At 41.8% G+C, this 21,713-nt stretch overlaps 1 protein-coding gene across 50 annotated transcripts in view; it reads right to left on the bottom strand.

The window, feature by feature from the left end:
• Nucleotides 1-21,713, bottom strand: part of SORBS1 (sorbin and SH3 domain containing 1) — a 164,572-nt gene that overhangs the window by 13,367 nt on the left and 129,492 nt on the right. For 25 of the 50 annotated variants that reach the window (XM_042018691.1, XM_042018705.1, XM_042018692.1 and 22 more), the window contains 13 exons: nt 19,704-19,787; nt 17,455-17,469; nt 16,880-16,945; nt 16,206-16,307; nt 14,811-14,860; nt 11,752-11,927; nt 8,620-10,140; nt 7,809-7,894; nt 6,090-6,257; nt 4,599-4,645; nt 2,980-3,094; nt 2,747-2,872; nt 1,515-1,709 (listed from right to left, as the gene is read on the bottom strand). In XM_042018691.1, coding sequence (XP_041874625.1) covers nt 1,515-1,709; nt 2,747-2,872; nt 2,980-3,094; nt 4,599-4,645; nt 6,090-6,257; nt 7,809-7,894; nt 8,620-10,140; nt 11,752-11,927; nt 14,811-14,860; nt 16,206-16,307; nt 16,880-16,945; nt 17,455-17,469; nt 19,704-19,787 — 2,751 coding nt within the window. Of the gene's footprint in view, nt 1-1,514; nt 1,710-2,746; nt 2,873-2,979; nt 3,095-4,598; nt 4,646-6,089; nt 6,258-7,808; nt 7,898-8,619; nt 10,141-11,751; nt 11,928-14,810; nt 14,861-16,205; nt 16,308-16,879; nt 16,946-17,454; nt 17,470-19,703; nt 19,788-21,713 lie in introns of all 50 variants that reach the window. The other 25 variants (XM_042018719.1, XM_042018724.1, XM_042018726.1 and 22 more) reach the window with 14 other exon arrangements.

The following is a 21,713-nucleotide window of genomic DNA, read 5'->3' as shown; positions in this document are numbered from 1 at the left end:
ATCCAGCCAGAATTTGCTGCTGCAATGAACTTTGACTTTATCCAACTCTAGCATGAGCAATGCCTGCTCCTTGGGAAACATGCATTGTGGAAGCTGTGCAGGAGAAAGGGATCAAAAAAGCCAGCTGTGGCTGTTTGCTCTTCAGGTGATTAAAATAGGTCCTGTGTTTATAAGGGCAGAACACACTACCAAGTCCTGCCCTTAGCTTTTACCACCAGCAGCATGGAGAGAACAGCTACATTAGCACTGGTCAGACTGTTTCTCAGTCCTCAGCCAAGTCAGGCAAAAAACTAGGGGGAGTACTGACTTATTAGGGGAGGAATCAAAAGAATAGCAAAGGAAACAAAAAAAAGGTGGATATGATCCCTTCCATCAAAGGGAGAAGCTTGCAGGGAGCTTGTGGAAGATAGGCTACAGCTATGGAGAGGCTGCCAACCTCACAGAAAAGCTCAGCTGAGGTCCACTCTGACTGAGAATCCCAAACAAGCAACAAGTTTTTCCTCTTTACATAGTGACTAAGACTAAAAACACTCCTTTTAGGAAAGATCCAGAGAGACAACAGGCATGAGTCATGGCATTTTTTTCCCCATCCTTTCGGTATCATATCTGTATCCCTTCCTCCCAATCCCAATTCTCCACTTATGTTTCTTGCAATCTTGGTCTTGTTTTGGTCCCACGATTGAGAGGGAGATGCACCAGAACCTCACAGCCATGACCCAGACATGTACGCTGACCTTCTTCTGGCATGAGTATTTGCAGGATGGGAGCAAAACAAAGGGATTTAGAGACTCACTATCTCCCTGATAAGTTTGCCATGGCAAACATTCTGGGATCCCCATACAGTTACCTGGGGCCATTTTGATTTCTGCTTTGAACTGCAGTATGGTTTATAGTGAATCTAATATTCATGGAAGATTCCAGACTGACCTGTGCTCAAAACCTGAGTTCCTTTAGCACCAGTTTCAAATAATACAGGCTGTTCTCCTGACCCTGTCTCCAAAAACCTTGGTCATGAGTTAGATCATACAGGGGCAGATATACAGCTTAATTCAAGCTGACTGGGATCAACATAATGACTCTTGCAGACTACAGCAGTCTATGACACATTTCTAATAGTCATAATATAAAATTCCCCTCATCACAGAAAAGGTGTGTGAAGTGTAAACACATATTCAGGAGAAGCTGGATCACCAATTCATTCCATCTCCGGCAGTGAAATTTAATCACATGGCTGTGAATTGCAGCCCTTTCAACCTGGCCTGGATTCAAGCTACACATCAGAGATAAAATGCTGAGTCTCCAAATCCCCAAATGATCTGTTCATTAACCTTTCAGGTAAACGAAACATCACCTTTTCCTGCAGTTGCAGCTTACTGCAAGGGAGCATGTGGCTTTTATGGCACAAAATTCTAGTCTTAAATAAAGTTTTTTTTCAGCTATTGCTTCTTGCACAAGAATGGCAATATCCCTCTGTTTTATAAGGTGCTGAACCTGGCTGCATCTAGTCCCAATACCTGTGGTGAAGCTGTTACGCTGCGGCTGGGGGAGAGGGACACTGGTGGGTCAGGATAGTCAATGGCGTTCTTGACCACTGGCCGTTTGAGCACCTCCACGTAAGTGACAGGGAAGATGCCTTGGCGACTGGTGCCAGAGATTCTTCCTTCATACCAGTTCTCATCCACTCGTCGAATCAACGTGATCCTTTCACCCTGTGGGATGGAATAGCAATGTAGCTCTGATTTTAACACGTTTCATCATTCCAAAGCAGATTACATTATTAATCTTGCTGCAGCCAACCTAAAATAATTGGTGGTTCTCAGCCTACTTCCAATTATCCTAACCCTAAACTCTGGGTGAGAATTATGTTTTTCAGTTCAGAGAAGGAAAAAATTGCAGATCTTCTGGTGCTGACTTGGTCTGTCAGCAGACTCAGTTATGCTCACATTTTCAAGACCCTACTTGCTAAAGCCAGTTAAAAATGGAAACCAGAAGTTTCAGGCTGACCACGAGACTCTCAGGGGTATGAGGTGTACAGAAAGTATGCACAGGTCTGCAGTTTAACCTAGGTCTCCCTATGGTCTCTCCTGTTTTGCTGACAAATAAAGTGACTTCCAGATCCTTAATATACACTGCAAGCCTCGCCTTCATGTATAATTAAAAGAGAAGACAGAGAAGATCTGAGCAGCAAAACAGAAAGCTGGTTGAGATGGAGAAATTCTGCTACTTCATCTAAATGTAGCTGACTTTGCTCTGAACAGCCATTACACAACCCGTTCCCCTACCTTCACTCTGCAGTCAGGTCTAGCCAGTCACTTCAATACCACAGAATTTAGCTTGCTCAGTGATCTGGCTTGTAGTATGGGGAAGGTGAATCCAGTTTCCTTCTCTTCTAAATCACCATTATCATGTAACTGTGTGCACCTCCACTGAATCTAATCAATCTGGAGAGACCTGTCACCAAGTATCTAGTTTGCCTTGCAGAGCCAGGTTTCCAGCACTTGTGCTCAAAGTATCTCCTCAATTAGACCTAAGGAAGCAATTGGCACTTTTTGATTTAGCCTACCTGCAACAATAACTGCAATGCACTGCATAATGACTGTGGATTAAAAACATAGGTGATGAAGAGGAATCCTTCCTGAATACAGAGCTCATCTTATTGGAGCTTTCATTTGGAAATTGCAAGTTACTAGACCTAAAAAACATCATCATGTCTGGATTCAATTCATCAGCACATCAGAAGTCCTACCTTTCTGAAGGACATTTCTACTTGGGTATCTCCATTGAAGTTGAATTTAGCAATAGCATCTCCATATTCCAATACTTGCAATGGTAATGGCTTTTTGGGTTGAGCCTTCTCAGCTGGTGGAAGGAGCTAGAATGAACAAACAGAATCAGCTAAGTCTCACACACAAAGCCCATAAACTGGTCTCTGGCAGAAAGGGAGTGGACAAAGAGAACACCTGCAAGGAAAGCAGCTACCTCTATGTATGATCGTGGGAAGATGCCAACTCTGCCATGGTGTTCACCTTCAAACCAGTTCTGGTCAATCTGCTTGTAAATGTAAACAATATCTCCTTTTTGCAGAGGAAGTTCCCTGTTAACAACACAAGCACTCCATCAGAACTTCACCAGAGAACAGACCTGCTCTTTTTCTGTCCAGCAATCCCTAGGTACCAAGGTCTGCATCAGCATGTTGATACACATCATGCTCCACCCAAAGCACAAGCTAATGTTGAGGATTACTCTGTTCATATTGTGATGTGCAAGACCTCTCTTGCTCTTTGGGCATCCTGTCAAAAAAGTTGGCCTGTGAGTGCTCTAATAACCACATACGCTCCAGAAGCAATGGGGTCAAACTCAAGCCAAATATGACACTGCCAGCTTTCCATGTTGGATAGGATGAGCAGCCCTCAATTCCTGTTTTGAAACAATCATGTCACAAGTGCCTTCCGAAGAGACACATGATTTTAATGTGAGCTAGTTTGCTGATTAGCAGAGCGTCCTCACATGGTGCTGTTGATCCTGCAGTGATTGCACTGATGGTCAGCCTGTGGTTGTGCAACTACTGACCTCAACTGGGCTAAAAATTGGAATTTCCATCGACAGGCTTTAGTGCTAAAATTATTAATGTCTGCAGCTTGAAGAACTGTGGCCAGCTTGCACTAGGCTCATAAACTTACTACTTGGGTCCCCAGAGGAAGATAAACAACACAGCCTTTTCTAAGACAATTTTTACAAGCTCTGCTTCACTTTTGTCTGGCACCCTGGTATATTCTACTCAAGGGACAAAACAGCTACACCTAACCTGCCTCAGTTTTATTACAGTTGCTGGGGAGAGCCTATTTAAATTATTACAAATCATCACCTATAGAACATATAAAAAATATTCTCAGGACATTAGCACTTGAGACAAAAGCCAACAAGTCCTTCACTGAATTCTGTTCTTCTTTCTTCCCTCCCTAGCAATGTTAAAATGAGAGCTTCTCCAGGCTCATGCAGAGAAAGAGGCTTTCTAGGCCTTCTCTTCATAGCAGTCTTTCCCAAAAAGAACAAGTAGTGCCGTGGGATTCACACAAAGGACCACAACAGGGCTTGGAGGTACAACAATGACATCTGAAATATCCGCTGATGTATCCATAGATGCCAGGAGAGCAGTGACCACTCTGCACACTTACATGTTCTGAATCAGGAAAATCCTGAGTCAGGGGCCCACACGCTTAAAGCTAGGTATCTGTTTAAGTCCCTTCTGCCCTTGGGCTATGCTTTGTACAGTGAAAAGGATGTTCTTCTCCTGTGGCTCCACCCACCCGCCGGGTAGAGCACTCACTTGTTGCAGTAAAGAATGCAAGTTTGTCCTAAAAATCATGTGGGATAGAGATGCACTGAGAAAGAAAACATTTTCCTAAAGGTCTTTTAGATGCTGTGACCTGCAAGGTTCATGTTACTTTTCCCTGACTTACTATGGACAATTTTGCTTTGAGTCGCTGGAAAGACATCCCAAAACATGAATCCAAGTACATGACACTTCAAAAATGCTGCATCCTAGGGGAAAAAGCAGAGGAAGAACACTCCAGGTAGGAGTAACAAGCTGTACTCACTTTAGCGTCTGTGCTTTAAAGTCAAACTTGGCTCTAGCAGGTCTCATCTGAAGATCAAAAAAGAAAATCAATATATTAAAATAATAATTAGGTTTTCAACCCTCTGCTGGGGAAAATCACCCAAACTCTTCTACAGCTAACATTAGCATGGGGAGGAAATTGTATGCAGGTATTCTGCTACAAGCTTGTGTGCAACTGGTATTACAGTCCACATATGCTGGGTGGGCATCTCCCACCAGGACACAAAGTGCCAACTTCTGGTATAGCCGTAATTAGGAGCTCTACAGGAAATGGATTTAACAGCAGTCAACTTTTAAATGTGACTAACCCTGATGAATGAAAGCTGCTCCAGTAACTACAGTTACTGGGGCTCCAGGACCAAATTTCTCTTGACATTTGAATGGAAAAGCAAAATTTATTAGCTGGGAAAAACAGTAGGATATTATTTGATGTGGCTCTTATTGATTATTACCTGGCCCTGCTGAATACTGCAATGTGACCCATGTACTCTGTATCAATTGGTAAGAAAGAGACAAAGGTGAAGAGGAAATACGAATAAATTAAGGACATACCTAAAAAAAGTCTTCAGTGGCTAAAGAGCCAAAATGGATGTTGACAGCAGGCCTAGGCTCTAAAGGTTTACTTGGCTGATTTTCTAATGGCCACAAACTATTCAGACAATTTTAAAGTCATTTTGGTAACAGAGCATAAAATAAGAAGCAGTCACATTCATGAGGCTCTAGAGCATTTGAAACTGAAGGGCAGACAGGTGTACTCCATCCACATGGTGAGCACCTCACCCACCACCACAGTGGTGGTGCACCACAGTGCAGCACCTCTGGGGAAACAGAGTGGCTGTCAAGAGCTCAGCAGCAATCCATGTGAGGCAGCAAAGGCATTTGGCCACAACACCTGGACTAGCATCCAGCGCTCCAGAAAAGTGCCTTGGGCTCCTGGGAAAAATATGTACCTCCTCCTTTGTCTCTTTCAGAAAGTCCAACCAGGTTGTACACAGTGAAACATGCTCAGACTGTTTTCTGATTGTTTCTAAAGGACATTAAGCATTTTTCAAGAGAAGAAACAATGTCTTTCTAAAAAAACCTATGTGACAGCCGCATGGTCAGGATCAAGACATGAAGTTTCTAAGCATAAGGCACAGACAAGAAGACAATGTAGCAATATGATGCAAAAGATGTAGAAGGCCTTTGATTGACTATGTAGCTGATATTTAAAGGCATGCATCACAGGTGTGCACCAGCAATTCTCAGCAGGCATGCTTTAATATATGCAGCTTGGTATAGAGATATCAATTAATCTACCAGGCATAAGAGTCAAAGCAGATCTAAATGAAGCCAGAATGGGAAAGGGGAAGGTGGAAAAAAAAACAACAAACGACATTCTCTGAAGAGCTAATGTCGGCCTAAAGCGCAACATTGTGAGAGGCAATTATTGCTTTGGGTCAAGCAGCAGACTGAGGTAACTAAAACAGACCTCTGACCCAGATTTCCTCTTTGCTGTATCGTCTACATTTAGGAGATCCCCAAATCGCTCATTAGTGATAAACTGATGATGCGTTGGAATAACCCCTGTGTGCCTTCTAGCGGCAATATCAGCTTCTTCTTGCTCACGTTTAAGCCGTCTCTGGTCCTCTAAAAGTTTCTGCCATAAAATTGCATAAAATGGGCAGTAAATCATCTAGTTAAAGGCATTCAAAAGCTGCCATAAATGTGACTTAAAATTCCTGAGGTCCCTGCAAATAGCTGGGGCTTTACAGTTCAGTATCAAATACCATTTCTACTAACTACACAATGCCCTTTCGTTTTACACAGAAGGTACATCATCATTATGGCATAATTGAAATCCAGCTCATACAGAGGATCTGATCCAAAGCTGATAGAAGTCAATGAGGACTTTTTCTAAGTTTTGGGCAGGTCCTAGGAGCTTCTAAGAAGATTGCTGATAATGCAGAGCTGCTCCAAATCCCCTTCAACCGAAAAGGAGTTTCTCTCATTGACTTCCAAGAGACCTGAATCAGCCCCACTGGTAAGTTCCGAGGCACCAAATTCTCCTAAGCCTTGCAAGGAGCTTGGGAGAGTGCCTAACCCCATTCAGGTTCTCCCATATTTCTTTTGGGCTCATGTAACACACTTTGTAAAATAAAGTAAATAAACATCTAAGAATTAATTTGGATTTCTAAAGTCTCTGGCACATTAATGGAAACATGCATTCTTGCGTATGAGGGCAAAAGGATTCTTTCACCTTCTGGGGCTGACTTTAAGCTGAAGAGTTCAGCTATGTGGTAATTAATTTGAAACCAGAAAGTCTTACTGAATTCAGGTTTTTGATCTTACACAAGTTTTCATGCTGGATTTTTGGAAGTGGGGAAAGTACTAACTTTCACAGGAGAAGACAGCAAAAAAACATTTTTCACATAGGAATTAAGAGCAGATTTTACCATATTTCAGAGCACACATAAACATTATCTGAACTCCGAACATTAACACTAAAAGTAAAACTTTTTTTCCCCCCAGGCAGGGGAAATTAATTCCATCTTCCAGGAAAGCAATCATTTTATAACTTCTTTAACCCAGCTTGAATACACTCAGTGCTGAAAAGTCTATATGGCTTTCCTATTATTTCAGCGTGTCCCAGTGCTGCCCAGTCATTTCAGAAAGGACTGCTGCATTCTGTCAACAAAAACTTCAGACACCATAAAGAATTCTAGTTTGCACTGGGGGAAAACCTCCCACTTTCTGATAGCTTAAAACATTTTACACTTGCTGCTCAAGACTTGAGGACCCCCACAGGAAAAATACTGTTTTCACTAGTTTGATTAATACTGACTCAAGTGGCTTGCATAAAGAACAATTACAGATTACCAATCTTTTTCTGCAAGTACTGGGGTGTTATACCACATCTCCCATACATTCCCAAACTTCTTATATTATTTAAAGCCCCTATACGTAATTTTGTGCAACTGATAAGAACTATCAGGTTTATTTGAAACAAGCTGAACTGGATTATACACATTATACAGCAAATCAGTGGCAGAGAGTATTGAAAGTAAAACATACTAGTTACTGCTTGCTACTCTAACTTCCAGGACACATAGCCATGGACATACAAGACGCCCTTACATAAGGCTAAATGCTGTATTGCTCGTATGTGGAGCTGCTACTACTGTTATTAGGCCATAAAGGAGGGCTTTACCTCTTTATCATCATGCCGCCTGCGGATAATTTCTTCTGGAGTTTCCATGTAATCAACTGGTGCAAAATGCCTTGGTGATTCTGAATCTACTTCAAAACAACATAAGGAAGTTAAAATACACATGGATTTACCTAGCATAACCAGAAAGGAAAAAAATAGGTATTTTTAAACACTTTGTTTCCGTTATGACAGTAAGGATTCTCAATTGCCATTGACCAAATTGCCAATCAGATGTTGATAATTTATCCATTTTCATTTTTTTCCCTTTTGGGCTGTACATGTGAACAAAGATCCAAGAACAGGGAGAAAATAATGATACAGGAAAGTGTAAAGACATAGAAGGACTTTGTGAAGAATCAAAGTGCCATCAAAGTATGATTTGGCATTTTACTGTTGAGAAAAGTTTAATACACACACACACGCATACACACACAACTAGACCTTGAGAAACTACTCCTTAAAGCAAATCATCTGCGTTTGGCTTATAATTCCCACGTGTGTAAATGATACAGGACTAGAAATATCTCATGTTGAGATTCTTGCATCCCCAGAGCTGCTCCAGAGAAACTGAACCTGATGTGATTAGAAACGCAGCGGAAATCGTTTCTCAGAAGTGCAGCTGTTAACAAGCCCGGAACAAAACTGCTCAGCAAGACACGCAAAGGACATTAGACACACTAGGGGAAAAAAACCAGAGAGTCAGGGGATGTAAAGGTGGGACGTAAAAATGCAAGGGTTGTGGAAGAAAAGAGGAGGAGAATGGAAGAAAGAAGACAAATAAAGGGACACTGGTAAAGAACACAAAAACCACCTCCTAGGTACGTCCCAAGTTCACTTTGCGGGTTGTTGTTTGTGTCCAGGCTGTGATAGAGGGCATATGAAACAGGGTTCCCATTGTTTAAGGAGTCAGGAGTGCCAGCCTGGCCTGCGAAGCTATCCCGGCTAGATCCCATGGTGGGGAAGTAGCTAAGCCTCTCCACAACGTCAAAGGAGGACCGGCGCCTGGGAGCAAGAGGCCCGCTTCTGGAGCAAGGTTGGTGCTGGGAGTGGTGACTCTTGTTTCCTACACTCCCCTGCAGCTGTATGGGGTCGTCAGGGTTGTCAGGGCTGGGCACTGCCAGGCTTGCCAGGCAGTCTGGGGGTGGAGTTCTGCAGGATTTGTGTTGGAAGGGCTTTTTCAATCGGAATGGGAGTGGGCTCATTAGGTAGACATTTCTGGGGAGCATGTGCCTATCCCCATAGACATCCCCTTTGGAATCAGGGTTCCTGGAGGCCTGCTGCTGTTCATGCCTTCGGATGGTAGTGAACCTGGTGTAGGAAGCTGGGCATGCGCCTTTGCATCTGTTTATTTTATGCTTCTGAGGCCCATTGAGGTTGCTGCTGCTGCTGCCACTGTCATTGGAGGCATTGGAGAGAAGATCTATCTCATCAGTGCAAGCTGAAAGTGTGTCCATAGGGATGACATCACTTACATCTGAAGCCGTGTCCTCCACATTGCTGCAGGAGTGGGAAGATTTATCTGCAAAGCTGGCAACATCCTTCTCTTCTTGGTGTGCTTTTGACAAATCCAGAAGAATCTCTGCAGAGTATGCAGCACTCAGCAAAGTTTTAGACTGAAGAGAAGTGGTAGGTTTGTTTAGCCCAATAGAAAAGTCAAGTGAGGGCATTGATCGGGATCTCTGGATCAGCTGCTCAAAGGCACTGATACGGGAGGAAACGGTGTCTTTGGGGATCTGCTCTGAATCCTCTCGACTAAGACTGTGCTCCATCCTGTCCTTTGCTTCATTCTCAAACTGAGATGCAATATCCTTCACGCTGCAGGAGGAGACTGTGTCCAAATGGATCCTGGACCGGTTGATCTGGTGCATGTCTTTATAGAGCATTGTAAACTCCATACCACTCTTTCTGGAGGCAGGGAACAGGTAGCCTTTCCTAGAGTTGGTGCCATACTCCTGCAGGCTCATGGTACTGCCGGATTTGATGGCATACTCTTGCTTCGACTTCATCAAGATGTTTTCTATGCTTTCCCCTATGTCTACCATGAAAGCCTTTTTATTATCAAGCAAGGCAGTGGAGCTACGAAGGTTTTCGCAGCTTTGAGCTTTCTCATGAGACAGCAAGATACCCGTCTTGTCTTGCACAAGAACAGCTGGAGCTGCTAGTTTGGGTTTGAATTTAGAAGGGAGGATTTCAGTAATGCAGGCTTTGGCAGCTGATAAGGGCTTCTTATGTTTACATGCGTGACCTAACATACCGGTATGACTAGTGTTAAAGGTTCGGCTATTAACTGAAGAGGGTGCAGTCATATGAGCATTCCCACCTTTACGATCCACTGGTAAGCATGCAGAATAAAATAAATACAACCTGTTAGCTTAAGTGCTAGAAAGCTATTGAGAAAGGAGAAAGAACATGCTTGGATTTCATAAAATGCACCTTAAAGAAACAAAATTTCAAAACATATAAAAAAGCAGGAAGAAATTGCAAAACAAGCCACGCTTACAGGAATAGGTAAAGTGCTGCTAACGTTTCTAAAATGAGAGGCTTGGCCAGAAGCAAATCTGGAGCACTTTTAAGGTACCCTCCTAAAAAGTGCTAAGCATCATGAGCTTCCAGGGAAGCTGTGGCACCATGGAAAAGAGCAGCTGAACTCTGGGCAGGATCAGGGTGTCAGCAAGAATGCAGAGGCACTAACATTGCAAAATGGCTTAATACCAAGCCTGTAATCACACCTACTATTGTCTCAGCACAGTGCTTGCCAAACAGTTTATTCCTGGGAGGGAGAAAACAATCAGAGGCTGACTGTGCTAGCACAAGCACACAACACAGCTGACCTTGCCCAAGAGATGCCTGCTTAGAGATTCCCCATACTAGGAATAAGCTGAGTGCCCTTCAGACAATGTGGTTGGCCATGGTTGCTTTAAAATACAGGGAGTCAGACCAGGACATTATATTTTTTTTAAAATAGGATTAAATATTAAGTCTGGTTTCAGCTTCGACTGCAGTTTTTAGGTCTGTTTCTGATTTGAGTTCAAATTCAAATGTCAAAATAACCATTCAGGTTCAATTGCAGTTTGGGGAATAATAACTGTTTGAACAGATTTTTTTTGTTCAGATCCAGTTTGACTCCCTGCCCTACAGGCCTGACAAAATGCTGAAAAACAGCTGGAAGATGGAGACAGAGAGACCTTTCTGGTGTGATGTACTATTTTTAGGGAGAGCAGTTCAGAAACCCAGCACATTCCTTCTCCAGTCCTCTCCCCATCTCAAGCCATTTTTAGGTTGAAGTTGGCTCAGAGATACATTCCCCAGTACAATTCCCCGACAGGAGTCATGCTCTTCCTTGTCTCTTTTAGAGAGTCTGCAATAGGGGTAGGGAAGAGGAGGAGATCAGTCTCTTCTGGCTCACATTCCTGGAGCCTGCAGGGCTGGTTCAGCCAGCAATTGCTGGTTCAGTGTGAGTGGGTTCAGTGTCAGTGCATTCTCTGCACAGCCCTGGCAGGCAGGAGGCTGTGTGGTACCAGCTACACCGGGGTAGCCAGGCCAGCAGACTGGTGTGGCCTGCTAAGATACTGCTGCGGGAAGAACAGAAAAGGCAGGGAAGGGCTCTAGAATGGCAAGGCAGTTGGAGCAGATGGATAGCAAGGCCAGCCTAAGCAGCCTTGAGGAAGAACATGAGGGCGTGGGGTGTGGCTGAGGTGCTGGATGGAGGGAGCTGGTCTCTCTTGAGAAGAGGAACCTGGATCAGTTAAAGGCATCATGAAAAATATTGGCCAGTGTGGTCTGAGAGGAAAAAGGAGAGAACACTGGGAATAGGAAAGAGGAAGGACAGCATAAATCTCAACTGGCTTGAATAGGACTCTAAACCTTGCAACAGTTCACCCCATATCACCTGGCTTTTAACACTGTGCAGAATGGAGAAGAGGTTAGTGCTCTAACCACCTACCTTTTGTGGAAGCAGAGCTCGAAGGTCGCTTGAGACCACTCAACCCCTGGAATGGGATATCTCCACCTTCCAGCACACTCTTGTAAATCTGCCTTTCATTCTCCAAGGCAGCAGGGTCCCCCAGAGCTAACTCTGACTCCCTCTTCACTGCATGGTAGTTGGGTGAATAGGTGGAGCTGGAATACACAAAAAAAATGGGGAGGGACACCAGGAGGTTACTCCTGTTTGCTGAGAGCTTCATGTAAAGTAAGAGAAAACCACACTTGTGAACAGAGAATAGACTGTATATGAAGAACTGGTGCTGAATGAAGAGGTTATCAATACACTGCAATAATGTTCTGGGTTTGGCACTACCAAAGCATCCTCCACTTGCAAGAAATCTGCAGGCTTAGTCCTCCCAGAAATGGGCAGCGACAGAGCGCTCCTCTATTTTACAGATAAGATAACAGTCACAGAGCTGATACATTAATTCTTTGCAGATACAATGAAATTCACTGGCTAGTTGAAAGTACACAAAACCTTCTAGCTTCCAGTTCTCTCTCCTTAAACACTAGCCATACCTGTCCCATGCTTACAAAGCACAGCTGCTCAGGAGGTCATCTCATCCAGTTCAGCCCCCCAGCCAACACTATAGTTCAAGATTCCCTGAGCAGTTTCTGAAGCCCACCAGTGAGGGACCGTGCAGAGAAGCAATAGTACAGGGCTACAGATTCTATACTGTTTTAATTGCCAAAGAAATTCCCAGATGCACAGTTCTGTTCAGCTTTGCCCAAGGCTTCTACTACAGGGAATAAAAAAATCCTGGACTGTAGGTCTACCATGCATATATATAAACAGAATACTGTTAAAATTAGTACAATTTTAATTTCTTAGGCTTTTAAAGACTGGAAATTTATTGCAAATCCCTTTTCTAGTCCTAAGCACAAGTATGAAACTAAGCACAAGTATGTTCACACATCTGATTTCTAGATTTCCCTGTTTTCTCTCTAAAAGAATAACTGACAATGCTATGGTATAAATGGCCTTTCCAGGTACAAAAAACTTACTAAGCAATCAGGCAGACTGTTTTCCTAAAAGCTAAGCTCATCTGATACCAGTTCTTGTGCTCAACCAGGCTCTTCAGAATAAGATGGAGTCTCACATAAAGCTATTCTGGGGCCAAAGCATGACTGCTGGAAAATTTGAAAAAATAAAAATATACAGATTTTCCAATTCATAGAAATATTTGACATCCTGATGTCCAAGAGTGATTCAAATTTATGAGAATTTGGAAATGTTTGTGATTGTATCTGGTTATTGTGGATAAATTTGTACATGCATCTGTTTATTTTGGATAGATGCTCTGGGGTAAAAAGAAAGCTTTAAACACATCAGAGGACTGGCTATGGAGGTGGAATTACACAATGTCTGGATCACAAAGATTATTTTCATTTCCGGACAAGGAAAACCAGATCATGTGCAGTCCCATAAATTACTTTCTGGAGGCTCCTGAAAAGCACCACAAAAGAGAAAGAGAATACTGTCACTTTTTCAACCTAGACAAAGCCCAAACAGACCCATAGCTACAAAGCTATTTTTTATCAGGGTTATCTCTTTGATAAAGAGTGCATTCTTTGTCAGGTACCTGAGGAACCCCAGCCGGTTGCTGCAGGGAATAATGACTGCCCTGAGGTTAGTTGTTAGCCTAGTTGTTAAAAAACAAAGGGTTAAAACAATCCTCCTTTGAGAATAAACCTGGGAGAGATAGAGGAGGCTATTGGCAGAATCCCTTTACTAGCTGCTCCCTTATTCAGACCAGCAAGCAGTACTGCATTAGGGCCAAAGCAGTCTGCAAGATCAGGTGAATGAAGAAAGAGCAACACTGCAAAAAAAAGAAGACAGTAAACTCCAGATATTTTTTCTCTCTGCTCTCTAACGGCAAGGCAGGGAAGAACGTGCAGCTCCACTGGGCCTCACTCTTGTGTCCCATTCCCAGCATACCGAGCTTGCTTCCTCTCCACTGGATCAGCCATTGGCATCCCTGAATGCTTTGTGTGGCACAGACAGTGCTGCTATGGGCAGAAATCTTACCAGCTGCTTGCAAATATAAGATATTTATGCTAATCTCAGAGATTTCCATTTATTTTATTGCTCTCTTCCTTCCAAAATAAAACAGTTGCAGCAGTTGTGTGGGTTTGCCAGCAGAATGAACACAGAAGGGAACTGAGTTGAAAGAAGTACAGGAGACCTCTAAGGGCCCCATAGGGGCAGGGAACACACATGGTATCAGTGGGCATCTGGAGGAGAACCTGCCTTTTTTAACGAACCATCCTCATAGAGGGGATCACTGTGCCTATGGACAACATTGAGTATTCAGTACAATTACAAGGAGCAGCAGGCTCACATTAGGGGCTGGCTCTGAGGCTCAAATAACTCAGGATGACTAAAGTAACTCAACACAGCTCAGCATCTTGCTCTGGATTTTTTTGTGTTCCTCTTTTAAAACAAACCAACTCCATGTACAGCTCATTTACACAGAATATACTGTTTATTACATATTCCGCTGAAAAAGCGGTGCCCAATTAATCTTTGAGAAATATTGTTACTCCTACCACTGTTCCCTTCCTGTAGGCTGGAAAATTACTGCCTTTCATCAACTGCATCCATCTAATCTGGTGCACATAACACGGAATATCTAGCAGGAGCCAATCTATCACACGTGTAACAAACAATTTTTTTTTTATTCCACACAATAATGTTACTTGCATGAAGACACAGCCAATTTGCAAAATTCATCAGATGAAGTTAAAGGTCTCTTTTTTTTTAAAGCCACTGCCTAGCACAATCAGCAAATCTTATTTAAACAATACCATCACTCATGTAATCACTTCAAAATTCATTCTGGATCAAAAAGCAGACATTGTACCAGGACTCACCTAAAGCATGCATATAATTCTTACGGTACATGCATATGTCTATATCCATCTCCCAAACAGCCAACCCATGTCCAATGCCCAAAACCCTGTCCTACATGACCTCAGATTGTAAAAGAGACATCAACAAGCAATTGAAAAACTTACTAGGAAGAATGGTCTGTGGAAGTTTCCAGAGGAGTAACACCTGCTGTATTCTGCAAAAGTCCAAACAAAGGAGTCATTGATAAGCCCTTACATGTGAGGAGAAAGAAAAAGGCTTGCTTAAGTAATTTTCCATTTATTGCTTGAATATTAGCCTATAAGAGACATTGAGGTTTAAATCTAAACGCAATTTAAGCTGTCAATGTCTTTGCAGAAAAGCAACAATTTTCATGAGTTCCTTCAGGGCAGTGACAGGTTTTTAGCACAGCCGATGCCTTTTCGCAGTGCCTATTCTTTTGTCTGCAAATGAGTCATTGTGAATAAAGCCAAAAGCAAGAAGAGATAACCAGCTGGGCCATGACCAGGAGACACATGCTCATAATTATTTCCCCAAGCTTTCCCCCAACCGGTCACTGCCCGCCTTTGCTTTAAAGGTGTATTACATTTCTGCAGCACAATACATTCCTCAGCGTTCAAAAAATATCAAAGCTCTAAAAAGAAAAGCAACGTTTCAGTTCAGTTTCCTTACTTAAGAGAAGCAATGCCAGCTGCACAGGTTCAATAGCAAAAGCCAGTTCTTAGCCGCTTGCTTTAAATCCATCTAACGCTTCTTAGACACGTTATTTAAAAATTGAAGGCAATTTTAGAGGCAATTCTCTATTTGGTGTTCCCTCATCTATGTGAGGATTTCTATCTAGGAAGAAAAAGCAAATCTTGGATTTGAAAAAGCAGCTTTTCCAAGTCCTGGTGAAATGCCGCAGCTTCAAAAAAAATCAGCAACAGAAAAAAAAAAGAAAAAATGGCGTGTTACCAATTAATCTATCATTTCATGGTTCGAGTCCTGCAGACTCTTGAAGCAGCAGTAGCTGACCTGCCCTAGAAGGCCAGGGCAAGGTGCAGCATAAGGAAAATTGTGTAAAATCTCTCGGGAATATCCAAAATCTTGGGTAGGCATGCGCTCCAAGCAGAGAGCGGGGCTTGTATGAAGGGAGAGTAGATGGCAACACGCTTGAAAGGCACGAGATGATGACGTGACATGCCAACCAAGAATTTTAAGCTGATTGCTGCTGCTGCCTATTCATGTGAAAAATAGAGAGGGGGTTTTTTTGCAGACAACTGAACTCTAAACCTGAAACAGGGACTGGGATGGGGGTGGGGGCAGCTGAAAGCGAATGTGGTGGTGTGTGAGAGAGGAAATCATTGTATCTGAAATGGATTTCAAGCTGGATTCTCAGCATCACATTCTATTATTTCTGACAGCAACACAGCAAGCCATGCAGTCAGAACGCTCAGAACCATTATTTATCCCAACCTCATTTAATAATCATCCAGCAGTGAATAGATTAGAGCAGAGAGTTTGGAAACAGGGATTGGCAGCATGAAAAGAATAGGAAATACCTTCTGTGGCTTTTTATGTGGTGCTTTATAAAGCTTCTCCATTTTTTCTAAATCTGCCTCTAACTCAGTCTGGTAGAGGTAGAGGTCTTTTTCTAGATCACTCTGGTTAAAGAAGGAGAAGAAGAATGGGAAAACAATGCTTAGGGTTAGGGGAAACCAAAGGAATGTTAATTTTGAAAAAAAAAGAGAGCCTTTTAATTGAAAAAAGAGGAAGGTGGTATGGACAATACACAGAAAATCACTAGTAATAATCATGTTTCAATCATTATAGAGGAAATAGTTTTAGGCAATTAACATTCAAATCAAGAGATGCACAGGCCTGCTAGAATCTATTTCTACAAACCATAAAGTTATAAAACCCACCTGTAAAGAAAAAAAAAAAAGATACTGTAACAATATGCAATATGCTGTTAGTATAATTATCATTGCAAGTCAAGATAGCAAAACAACCACTCTAAATTACGGCTGATTATGATTTAAGAACTGTTTATTTAATGAATTTACCAGCTACTTAATTGTTAGGCTAATGAGCTCAAGCCCAATTAAAAAAAAAAAAAAATCACTCACAAGCACACAAAACCCAAGCAATGCTACAAGAAAAAAAAAAAGAAAACCACATACACACATATATACGCACTAGATGCTGTAGTACAACGTACGTGAGACACAATTACCTTTCTATCCTCTCTAGTAAGGATAGAGCAATCTCCAGGAGTATAATCCCAAATCTTTTTTGGAGGCTGATGGAAAGCAGAGGAAGGAAATGAGGAAATGAAGATAAGGAAAGACATCACAGAGAATATGGAAATTGGATTAGAACAGAGGGGAAATACAACAGGGAATTTGCATCAACACTGAAAAGAAATTATAAAATAACAACAAACCACAACAGAGAAAGAGAGAGAGAAGGAGGGATAAATATGCTATAGCATAAATATCAAGAAATCATGGGGGGCAAAAGGGAATATACATGCAGTGTGGAAGGGACTGTTTTCAGTAATGCTTTCAGAAATTTTTTTTTGCACGGTGCTCTAAGGGATTTTGGACTCTCTAGAGGGAGCCCACAGATATTGGTTAAAGCATTCTTAAAAAAAAAAAACCAAAAAAAAAAAATGGGGGGGGAAACCACGCAGTCATAAAAAGCATTTGTTTTGCTCATTCTTCTTTTCAAAAGGAAAGGGTAAAACAATGTTCTTTGATAAAGAAAAGGGAAAATCTTTCTCACACCCATCAGAGTATGAATACATACCATGTGAACAAATGGCTGATTTTCCAGAGGTGGCATTGTGGGGCAATGAGAATGCAGAGTTGTTATTTTTTATGTTACTGGTTTGGGCGTTGGTTTGTGGGGATTTTTGGTGGACAGAGTGGGACACAAGAAAGTTTGGGAACTGGTTATTTAAAGTTCATCCTACAGCTGAAAGTGCCGATTTCAAAATGGATTTTTTTCTGTTTGGATGCACATGTAAATATCAGGCAGGATTTTTCAGAGTGAAAGACCGGACTGGACTCCCATGACTGGAGTGAGCAAAGCTACAAAAAGCATGTTCTTTGGGCTGTGGCAATCAAGCTCAGAGAAGGCTTTGCCAGCTATAAAAGTCTGAGATGGCATCCTGAATTCAAGTGCCGGACACCAAAGCACTGTTTATGGAGTTCCGCATTCAGGAACTGGCGTAGTTCTTGGGGAGCTGCACAGCTTTGGAACTGGACCAAGTTCAAGGCAAGCCATAAGAGAGCAGCACTTAACAAAAGTGCCCTGAGCAAGGTCGGGAACTTGTCACCAGAACAGATGCTCTGCTGAACACGAGACAGATTGCCCTGAGATACCCTCTTCTGGAATGAGGCCAAGGCCCCATGACTAAAAGCACAAATCCACACTTTTAAAGAACAGGTATACCCCCACATGTAGAAAGAACCAAGGGCATAAATGGTCTCCTTTCTTTGACACATTTTTCCATTAACTCACACTAACTCAAAGGACCACAGAGATGACAAACCTTCACTCATTGCAAAAGCAGATGGCTATTAATTACACGGCAGCAAAGATAAACAGGTTTCTTCTCACTGTGGAAACATGACACTGTGGATAACTCACGGCAAATTTTAAGGAGTCAAATCCTTATACTGACAACACTTACAACCTCAGTGAGGTGAGATTTATCTGACTTTTACTGCCTAAACATTAGGAGGGGTCATCTCAAACCACTGCTGAAACTCCTTCTTTAGCTTAGGATGGAAGGTCCATAGTTTTCTATGAAAGACTGGACTACTCAACCACTGTACATGCTTGTTTTTCAGCAAAAATTATGCTATTTGTATGATGTGATCAGACTGAGCACACAACTCCAGGTAGCTACATTCTGTGCAGAGGAACTTTGTCACTTCTGTCAGAACAAAGACTAGATTTAAAGGAAACTTGGTCTCTAGTGTCCATGTGCAGTTGCCTTTGAAGACAGTACTAAACCTTAAAACATATTTCTGTTTTGTTGTACACACATGGAATCTCAGCAGCACTCAAAAATTGTGTGCATGGGCATTTGACTACTGACCTCAAGGGGAAAGCAGAAATGACAAACCATCACTATGCTTGAATACATGTGAGAGGCTGATACTGACCCTCTGGTGAAGTAACAGTAGCTTATTAAACAGTATTTAATAACTAAGTTAATAGTCTTTAATCAGTAAGAACCAGTCCATTACATGCTTTAAAGTCACATTTTTTTCCAGTAGCCATGACCACTGATGTGTTCCCTCCATCAAAATGTTCTTTGTCCTATTGAATAATTAAGCTTTAGTTCATCTTCTTCCAGAGAGGAAATCAAGGCTTTTTTTTTTTTTTCCTTCTTTCCACACATAGCAACACAGCTCCATTTGAAAAGAAAGAACATTGTTCTCAGACTCCTTTGGTTTCAGGGAAGGGCAAGGGCTGTCCAACACAGACTAATGCTCCCCATTTTATGCAATGGGCAGCTACATGCATAAGGAAATAAGCAGGAAACAGGGTCATGATCTGTTTAGGGACTGCTAGAAATCACTGACCTACAGTTTACAAGCCAGGGACAGGAATAAATAATTCTCCTTGACTTAAAGCTACCTATCAGCCATCCTAGATCTTGTCAGGCAGAGGGAGAATAATGGCTTTGAATAAGGACTTTTAAGAATGACAACAAGATATTATTTCTAACAGCAACAACAAAAATGCAGTTTGAACTATGGTGTGTGAAAAAATATTACCTTGTTGATACATAGTGCTGGAAGGTGGGGAATGTTTGTAAATGGCTTCAAAACACTAAAAGTGGCCATAGAACAGCTGCTTTATATTAGTACCAGGATGACATTATATACAATCACATCTTTAAATGAGTAAGGCAGCTGTTTCAGATTTAGGGCCTAGGAAAGAGATGTGACAATCATAAAAAAAAAAAAAAAGGAAAAAAAAAAAAGGAAAAAAAAAGAAGGCAGGTTGACTTCATTGGTCATTGCAACTATCAAACTTACCGGTTTCCCAAACTCCAATTCCGAAAAGAATTTATACCAAGGTTCATTCTTTAAATCTATCTCTTCTGGGCTTATATCCCGAGTCTAAAGGAATTGGTGATAGGGGAATGGAAGAAAGAGAAGGATAACATTATGCAAAGAATACACGGAAAGGGACTGTTAGAGATGCAGATCTCATGACTTCCATTCTAAAATGTAGATATTTAGTCTTATAATTTGGAATTTCTATAGCATGTCTCTCATAAAGGCCATGAACTGCTTTGCAAACATCAGCTAAGCCTAGTAGCATCATTGTGAGCAACATGAATATGAATGAATTGCATTTTACAGGTCAGGAGACCCACGTAGAGAGAGAGAGATTATGCAGCTTGCCCAGAGTCACAGAGAGACTGAATGGAAGAGCTGGTAGTCAAGCAGTCCCTCTGTCGTACAGTCAGACACTTCCATCAAGTCCAAAGCTGCATGAACTTTACTTTTATTAATCTTCAATTGGTTAAAAAAAAAGAAAGAGAGACTCAGTGAGACCTGATTCAAATACTGCATCTTTAACAGCACATGAACATGTGAGAAACCCTGTTCTATACACTGCAAACAGAGCGGAAGGTGGTTTTCTAAATCATACAAGACACATGTCAGAGAGAGTGCACCCTGAAAGATCTCTGAAAGATGGATAGAGCGACAATATTACATGTTTCTTCACAAATAAATGTTAGAGTATCAGACAAAACTATAATGAAGGAAAATCAGACAGGACAGAAAACAGTACAGCTGAAAAGGAAATTCCCTGTCATTCATACCATCTGTTTCAATGCAAAAAAAAAAATTGAAATAGTTGTAGCTGTTTGAAAATACTGATAATGAGGTAAGAGAATAAAAGTCCATTGCTAAAGCTTCTGAGGTACCAATCCCCAAAAGATATCTAGCTAATTCTTGCATTTCAATATACCTAGTATAAGACAGAGAGGATCTCAGTGCATTAAAAATATAAACACGTTATGTCTGCTGTGCCAGTGTGATCCCAAGTGCTCCATCACAAGGAGGAAGGAGCCACACAGACGCACAGTATCCTCAGGGAAATCGTTTTGTGGTGGGGTTACTGAGGCAGTTGACAACAGTGCTGGACTTGGATGTCCCAGATGCTGCCATAGCCATTAGCATCACAAAAAAAAAGCTCTAGGAAAAGAGCTCAGGATCAATGCTGAATGAGAGGCAATGCAAGATAAATAGTTACATCATGTTTAATGCCTGATGGCCTGGAGAATGATTTGACTATTTCTTAAAGGCACGAAAGAATCAATACATCTATTTTTTATTTACTGCATTCCAACTAAAAGCACTCATCTTATATAACTGTGTTTACTTTAAAACAATGTCCACTGATGTCAACAGGAAGCTATTCATTGCTCTGAAATGGTTTTGGGTTGGGATTCTGATAGTCACAGCTGTAGGTGTGATTACCAGGAGATACTCAAAACTCTGACACCTCCCTGAAAGATGTAGTCACTAACCACTATATTACTGTTATATTTAATGAGACTGATGGAGACTGTGAAGCTACTACTTCAAGACCTTTCTTCTCTGGTCTGTGGCTTTAAATTAAAGCTCTTAAAATAACATTGGAAGTAACACAGCTATCACTTCTGTCTTGGTTTTGATGAGTTCTGTACATACAATCTTTTCCAATTATGCTGATGATGGTTCTGCTTGTGGCTTTTAGACTCTGATTCCATAGCTCAATTTAGTACCTGATGAAGTCTGAACACGTAGACAGTGCCACTGGTGATGACAGACCTTTTGCAAATGTTTAAGTACACAGATGAAGCCGGCCTTTTGCCACAGGTTTTAATCTTGTCTGTTTACCGTGAGACAAAATTGATGTTTAAGTCAGCAGAAATCTGGCTCCAGGATGGACTGCAGGAATGGAGGTGTCATACCATGTTCAAACCACTCCTCACTGGCACTTCTCTAATGGGCTGAGCCAACGCCCAGTAGTATCAAGAGGGAGTCATC

Source organism: Corvus kubaryi, unplaced genomic scaffold, assembly GCF_017639235.1.
Source record: "Corvus kubaryi isolate FWS band 111438036 unplaced genomic scaffold, C.kubaryi_AGA036_p1.0 138, whole genome shotgun sequence".
In the NCBI taxonomy this organism is placed as follows: Eukaryota; Metazoa; Chordata; class Aves; order Passeriformes; family Corvidae; genus Corvus; species Corvus kubaryi.
Note: the sequence above shows the minus strand (reverse complement) of the source record. Positions and strands in the feature narration are given on the sequence as shown.